The 8,364-nt window shown below is 40.1% G+C and overlaps 1 protein-coding gene across 2 annotated transcripts in view; it reads left to right on the plus strand.

The window, feature by feature from the left end:
* Positions 1–8,132, plus strand: part of mark4 (microtubule affinity regulating kinase 4) — a 54,308-nt gene extending 46,176 nt beyond the window's left edge. The window contains exons 17-19 of one of the 2 annotated variants that reach the window (XM_034866986.1): positions 3,388–3,432; positions 6,368–6,413; positions 7,727–8,132. In XM_034866986.1, coding sequence (XP_034722877.1) covers positions 3,388–3,432; positions 6,368–6,413; positions 7,727–8,060 — 425 coding nt within the window. In that variant the 3' untranslated portion in view covers positions 8,061–8,132. The remainder of the gene's footprint in view (positions 1–3,387; positions 3,433–6,367; positions 6,414–7,726) is intronic. The other variant, XM_034866987.1, reaches the window with a different exon arrangement.
* The last annotated feature ends 232 nt before the right edge of the window (positions 8,133–8,364 follow it).

The following is an 8,364-nucleotide window of genomic DNA, read 5'->3' on the forward strand; positions in this document are numbered from 1 at the left end:
AAAAACAGGGGAGAAACGGTTTACACTCTTGTATGACCTGTCCTCAAACTTAGAACGGTTTAGTTGTAAAGATTCATGTCCGGGTTAAAAGAATTGAGTCTGCATTATTGTAGCTTTGAACCTGTGACATTAGGAGTACACATTATGTGTCTGAGGCCTCTGCAGGAGCTGAATGCTTGTAAGAATCCTAGTACAGTCATCCTGACTAACCGACCCAGCGTCACTGCCGTTTGTAATCAGGATTAGTTATGCAACCAGGATTAATCCTTCTCTTAAACTGGGATCTTGCACAGCTCTCCCTCAAGATACAAGCCGATTGTCCTGTTTCACTGCTACTAGCTTCTCTCACTCCAACACTTTTAGCTCCTCTTGCTCTCACTGGCTCACTCTCAATCCTTCATACAGATAGCACAATCTGGCACACATACTGAACCGTTTATTTTAGGGCTGGGTAATACGAGTCCCCTTAAAGTGATACCTACATAGAGTACTTCATTTGATTTTCCTTCTACTTCACTTGATACCCATCATCCATCAAATACACTGTGCTCGACTTCACCACACTACAGTAAGGGTTGTAGCTGCTGCGGTGGCGGGCCAATCACACATGGTCTTAAAATGAACAACACTTGTGGTGATTGGCTGTGAGGACAAAAAATCTGGGTACAAAAAGGATTGAATGCAGGTATCGATTCACTGGAGAGGATTTAATAATATATGGTACTGGATTTGTTTTGTTCAATACCTTCAAAGTATTAAGTTCGGAGACCCAGCACTAGATTATGCACAGATAGTCCCTAATTCAATGTACAAGAGTTGGTCCAGTGTCACTTCATACTCTTCATTCACAAAACAATTAGATTCCTAAATATAACAAAGGTTTGACACTCCAGTCTCAAAATGTTGACTCAATTACTGTTAAGTACAAATATTTAAAAAGAATCGTTCAGCTCCCTGTTCTTTCAGACATAATGGTGTTAAGAGTCAAATTTTCCCAACAGAGTTGCTGGAATGAGGTCTAGTGTTCTTAAGTAATCAGGAATTACCCTCCAGATACTTGATGGATAATTACTTATATATAATCATTCATTAATGCTGAGGAGCATCCCAGTGTTTATCTGTGTGGATTAGCAGGGATCTATACAGGGATCCATTTCAGAGATGTGACACATAAAACATGTATTGAGATCTATTGCACACTCCTGCAACAGCTCCTCAGTCAGAACCGAGAACAGAAGGTTTCATTTTCAAATAAAAAAAAAATCAAATCTTACTGCTTGCTCCTCCAGGCTACCCCCAGTTCCTGGGGTAGAAATCAGGGTGCCAGGTTGGTAGGACAGAAGCTCTGAGTTGACACAGAAAATAGCAACAGGAGCCCCTGGTGGCCAACTGAGGGAATTACAGTACGCAGCCTAACTCAAAACCTGGGACCTGGGAGCCTGTTATGTTCTTTAGAAGATACTTTAACCCAGAGCACCACACAGCAACCATGAGCTCATACATCCTGTATGTGTATGGCCTTCTATGTGGAATGTGCAATAATCTGTTCTCTAAGTAAAGAATTGCATAACTACATATGATTGCATATGAAGTATATGAAATACACTTGTCAGTCCAGAAAAATACTTTGTACATCTACAACATGAGACAGGTGTGTTGGAGGGGGACAAGCAGGTCAAAAGTAAAATAAAATTCCTGCACATTGTCTAACTTGCAAAAATAATATAAAGTTTAATAGTAGGCAACGTTTCGGTACTAGACCATCTTCAGGCAAACATATTTCATATTTATCCTTTTGACATGATGGTCTAGTACCGGAACGTGTGCGGAAGTTTTCTTTGCTATGATTAGACTTGTCACCATCGGCTTCAAGAAAGGACGAAAAATGAAGATCCGACGTGATTTTGACATAACATAAGCTCCATGTACATTCAATCACAGTTGAAAACATAGGTAGGGATGGTAACATGAATTTAGTGAATGAATGCAGCAAAAGAAGAAATGTAACATAACCAAATCAAACAAACAAAAATGATGATGGATGTGATGAAAGAAGCAGACATCTGACACTAACACTAACCAGTTTATATAGCTTGGTAGCCCGTCATAGCCCATCAGGTTCACTCACAGATTCCTGAAGGGAGAAACTAGAGGAAGCAGGGGAAGCCTTCATACAGCGGGACATTAGAGGTTTTATAATCTACTTTGTGTTATCAGTTTATGTAATTACGTTAAAATTGAAACCATGTGTTCAATGTTTCATTTATTCTCATCATTGTAGAAGATAAACATTTTCCATGTTACAACATAGCTGCAAAGTACTACCCTTTATTTTTAACCATAAACTATACAAAAACCAAGCAGTTTGACGCTGGAAACGGGCCAAACTAAAGTTGTGAAATGCAGGTACAAAGACTTCATAAAGCGTACTACATGTCAAAAATATTTATTATAAATCAATTGATGTACATTAACTGGTTCCTATCAATCGACTCAGAGTCACAGAAAGAAATGAAAGTAACACCAAGAGGCCAAATCCCAAAGTCCGGACACACAGACTCACCTACTCTGGTGCGCGTTCTCGCGAAATTTTTAAGAGCTGAGGGTTGTCCCAATGTCGAATTTCAAAGAGTGGGAGGGTTTTAGTACACACTTACCGAGCCCTTTCCGTGAGTCTGCATCGATGTAGACCTCACCAAAGGGAATTACCCGTAGGATCTCATGAAGGGCTGCCCCAATCCCAATCTGGGCCCATGTGGCCTCACACACTCACTCACCTAGCACCTGGGATCAATTAAGTCTGTGAGTCTTTAGTCCTCAAGACTCTCTTTGTGATTTGGCCGCTATAGCCTCCTTTAAACCACGTTTTACAGATGTTATTCTTACATCCACATCTTTATTAAATCACACTGTGACAGCGGTTAAAATCCAGTACAGACAAAAGCAAAATATTTTTTTGCTCTAAAGGAGGCTGATGTTCTCTTTAAACACACATTTGTGTTATTATAAGCATTGGATTTGTATTTTTTGGGGAGTCGAGCATGGCCACCACTGTGTTTTGTGTCCAATCCGACGTGGTTCTCTGCTCTGGATTTCCTCCCTCCACATTTGTGCCTTTCATCTCATTTGTTTTGTGACTTTGACATTTTGTTGTTTCACGTCCATCTAACGTTCCAGTGTGGTGAGTGTAGGTTGGTGATGGTCCATCTGTGATTTGAAGACGAGTTGTTGTGTTTTGTGTTGTGATTGGCGTGGATTGACTGAACTAGCCTTGCAGCTATTTGTGCATTAGAATGGGAAGTTGGGGGGAGCTGGCTGGGGGTGTTAATGTAAAAAAATTCAATAGGACAATTGATTCCTAACAGATACGTTTTTCTTCCTCTTGAGGGTCACAGACGAACCTGAGAGAATCAGCAGATCTCCGGTCACAAGGTGAGCTCGCATTTAAATTTTTTTCCCAACATTGACACACCAAAGTGCAACAGTAGAATAATCTTCAATTTCATGTGTGCATTACAAACAGCCTGCTTTTTTCTTATAATTTATCCATCAAGTACTTGAGTGTTGTCTTGAACTCATAAAAGAATCTTGTCACATGCCTCCATGGTGAACGGAGAATCCCAAAACAGAGAAGATTTGTGATGCATTGAAGTAATAATGGGCTGAGTTTGACAGCAAAACAATATTGTTTGTAAACTATATTTACAGACTCCCACAACCCGTGCAGTATAATTCAAGTCTCATTCATCCAGTCGTCTCAGCAGTCCTTCCCAAACACAAAACCTTACTATTTAAAACCCTTCTGCTACTCATCTGAGAAGCTTGCCTAGGTGCACTTGTTGTCCGGGAGACTGTTTCTGTAGAAGTGTTGTGTGATGTAGTTTTGCTGTTTTTAAACGCGGCCGCACTATTTCTTCAATTCATCAAGACTTTTCCCATTTTTTTTTAATTCTCCATTCACCGTGGAGGCATGCAACAAAAACCGAGTTCTCTTTATGAATTGAAGGCAACACTCTGTGAGAAATTGATAAACAAACAGCCATTTGGAGGGTGACCTGTTCCTTTTAAATGCCTTTATTTAACTCCTCAATCCATAGATAAGATACAATGTGTTGTGTGCTACACATGAATGGCGATGTTACTGCTGTTGTTAAAAGAATAGTTTAACCTTTTGGTAAATGTGCTAATTTACTATCTTGACAAGAAATATATTATTTTTATCTAGCTTTATCGACTCAAAAATATGAGCGTCAAAACAGCCAAAGGCTATTTTATGGGGGTCATAAGAAATAAGCCGGCACCTAACCCTCAATAAAACAGCAAATTGACGTTTTTACATTGCTATTTTTGTTCTGATTAAACAAACAAGATGTAAAGTGTAAATTATGGAGCTTTAGAGGTGCTGGGAGTTTGGATTTTGTTTCCTCAGTGCAGAGTCAGGCTAGCTCTTTCCTCTATTTTCAGTCTTTATGCTAAGATAACCAGCTACAGACGCAAGAGTGGTGTCAATCAGCAAGAAAAGAAAATGTGGAGCTAACCTAAGCTTTAATTCTCAGCCTGATTATTCTGAAAGTAATTCAATTGTAGCAGTTAAATCTGATTCCTTTAATCTCATTAACAAGGATTTGTTGTATACAGAGAAGCGTTTGTGTTCACGCTGCAGCTCTAAATGTTTTCATTCTTACGTGTGACTGTTTTCTTCTGATCACTTTCTAAACATCACAAGTCCACACGGAGTCACTTTTTTGTCATGTGATCCAACACGAGAACAGATCCTGACTCATACTTCTCTCGATGCCCACTTGTGATTTTTTAAATTTATTTTTTATTTAATTTTTCCTCTTTTTTTATGTGGTGAGGGCACAAAGAAATACAGTAAAATAGATTTGAAAGCTCTTATCGAGAACGTATAATTGCTATCAATGATCAAACACCTGTAACCACAATGGCTGCAGACGGAATATAAGAATAAATAATCAGATTATGGATAAATGTTAAACTTGTGTATTCCAGCTCAGCGTTGCCAGATTGTACCAGAAGCTTAAAACAAATGGTATTTTGAGAAAAATTATCATACATGACTCATAACCACAAGAACAATAGGTATACATGTGTCATTTTATGAAACAGGCACTTTTTGACATGCATACAGATCTACCCACATTGTTTTTTTGTTTTTTTTTGAGTAAGCATGCCTAGCTATGATGCATGGGGGGGATATGTGTTAGTAAGTCTGAAAGTTTTTGTAAAAGCCTAAATTTACAAGTACAGCTCAACTGGACGCCTGTTCTCCATGAAAATCGTTAAGGCAATAAATGAAGCTAATTATACAGCGTACCTAGTGAGAAAGTTCAAGCTCCACCTCCGATCGGCGTGTTGCATTGTGGGGGTGGGGGGGGACCCTAACCCCTTTGGAGTGCTGGATTAAATGTGGTCCAACCACATTCCCGATCATGTTGGGGAATGAATTAAAATGAGATGTAAACCAACTGCTTACATAATAGTTGGATTATCGTACATTGTGGAACTTTTGGCATTATTGATTGTACATCATACTGAGTTAGCTGCACAATATATCTTTATTTTTTATTTTTACAGTCATCGCAACATCAACTGCCACAATAAATAAATTGCAAAAGGCACCGACAAATACATAGTAGTTAGTTGAAGGAAAATATCAGTTGAAAACTACACTGTCATTCCTTTTAGTGGTGCCTTTTATATTCAATTGAATGTTCACTTTGTCCATTAAAAAAATGTTGGAAATGATTTCCTTTCATTTATTTTAAATTTAACAAGCGCTTTGTCGTATTTTAGCAGAATACTGAAAGCAGCAGAAATGCCAAACTGAGTACACTTTAACAACTGTTTATTTAGTTATTGCAATATTAAACAACGTTGTGACATATGTGCCTAATACTGAGTGCAAAAGGATGATACAATACGAAAAGTAGTATTTGGCACCGCTGTTGTAATTACAATAAAAAGTATTGTTATAGCTATTTCATGTAATTCATAGGAGACAACTGCAGATATTATTTTGTTTAGATGCTCACTCTTGACATGGAAAACAATCACACACAACAATATAAAGAAAGCCACCTTTAATATTACTTTAGGGACTCTGGTCAGAACCTTAAAGACACAATACTGTAAAAGTAATCAACTATGAAAAAAGAACTTCATCTAAGTTATCTCTTTTGTTTATGGGTTCTTCTCTTGAAAAGTTGCAACAAAGGCATTTACCAAACCTAGCTTATATTGGAATTGATCTTGCTCTCTCATTTCATCTAAACTGTATTTTTCTCGGGGTTATCCGTGTCAGCCTGTCCTTATGTTACTAAAGGTCTTGTGTACTTCCTCTCAGCCTCAGCTGCTTCAGCCCAGTCTCAGTCTCAGGTTAAAACCAGCAGGTAAACCAGCATCACCAGGCTGACGTTAGCCAACAGACTGTTGTACTCCTTGTGGTAGATGACCCCTGCAGATAGAACCGCGTTACAGAAAGAAATTCTAATAACTTTCAGTGTGTCTATCAAGAGCTCAGTTTCTAAAACTCTTCACCAGCAGGCTGATGTTTTGAGACTGTCGTGTGTTAGTTGATGTTAAGTGTTTTTTTAATAATATACATTCCTTCAGGAACAAAACTGTTGTATTATCAATTCCAGATTGACCTAAACCCCTCAAATGAGCAATTCATCTGAGGTGGGTTGGATTTGCATTAGCGCTGTACCAGATGTTTTTTACTTCTGAAGCTTCTAGTGAGGTTTCCGAATGCATCTTTGATCTTTTTGTAATTATTTATGACGTCAAAACCGTAAAAAAAAACATCCTAAAAAGTCATTGAACAAAATCCTGAAATTAAATTAAATTGATTCATCAGATTAAATGTTAATTAAATTGGTCTTTTTCCTATTAAATCCATCTATTACATTTTTTTCTAGTTTTGTCAACATAAATACATGTAGGCAGCAGGCTAATCCAATAAGCTTAAAAAGAAATTATTAAATAATAATCTGAAACTTTTAGCAACATTACGACACGAGTCGGAAACAGTGCCACGCAACCACCACTGGAATCTAGCTGAAATAGTATACTTAGAGTACTTGAACAAAATGAATAGACATTCAAAGAAAGAAAGAAATAATTAGAATTTGTATGTTACGGATGAAGCTTCAAACTATTTGGTCCAGCCCCTAATTTGCATATCCCTGTGTACATCCATTGTATAGTATTTAAAAAAAGAGATGTTTTAGACTAACAATAGAGATGTTTTAGACTAGAAAACCTATCTGTGACCTAGATTGCTATGTAGAGATATAAAAATCTAATAATGTATGGTATTAATTTTTTTTCTTCTCCTCTCCCTTTCTCTAACCACTCATACATTCACATTCATACAACCGTACTTTCACTTGCCTACACATCCATCTCACTTTATCTCAACAACCCATTTATTCTGAAATCCACGTTCCCACATTCATATCTGATCTCCTCCTCCTCCTGCTCCTCCTGCTCCTCCTGCTCCTCCTGCTCCTCCTCCTCCTCCTCCTCCTCCTCCTCCTCCTCCTCCTCCTCCTCCTCCTCCTCCTCCTTCATTTTAAACCCTCCTGCTGTAAACATCCCATCTCAACCTTACCCTGTCCTTTTTCATTTTAAATCTTCCTACATTTCCTCCTCCATCCTCTGTTTGCATCCTCCTTTCACTCCCCCCACCACCCCCTTCCAGTCGCCATCTATCTGGGCATCAGAAAGCGGTCGAGCCCCGGACCCCCCGATGCGGCTGGGATGTGAGGGTGCGGAGCCCCCGGGACCCGGCCGAGGTGGTGCTTGCTCTGCGCGAGGCGGCGCAGGGCTGCGGCTGCCAGGTCCACCTCGCCGGGCCTTTCCTCCTGTCCTGCACCCACGGAGCAGCCGGCGCTCGCGTGGCCTTCGAGGCCGAGGTCTGCCAGCTGCCCAGCGGGCTGGGCCAGAGCAGCGGTGTGAGGTTCAAGCGCCTGTGGGGGGCACCGTTAGCCTTTAGAGACATCGCCACCAAAGTGTCTAAGGAGCTGGAGCTCTGAGGGCGACAGGAGGCGGGGCAGATTTATAACAGACTGAACCTGTTAAAGAATGAGGAGGGATGAAGAGGAGGAGGAACAACAAGGAAGAAAGTATTGCCTCCTCCTCTTCCTCCCCGGGCTCATCTGATGTGGCTAACGATGCCTCGCCTCCGCCAAAGACCACCAATCAAAGGACAAACGGATGCACAGACACGGATAGACCGCCATCGGCAGACCTATGATGACCCTTGAACATGGAACTGTCAGTGACCTACGATCCCTGCCTGAAACACACCACCACCTCCAGGTTACGTGAGCCCATGGA

Source organism: Etheostoma cragini, chromosome 3 (assembly GCF_013103735.1).
Source record: "Etheostoma cragini isolate CJK2018 chromosome 3, CSU_Ecrag_1.0, whole genome shotgun sequence".
Lineage (NCBI taxonomy): Eukaryota > Metazoa > Chordata > Actinopteri > Perciformes > Percidae > Etheostoma > Etheostoma cragini.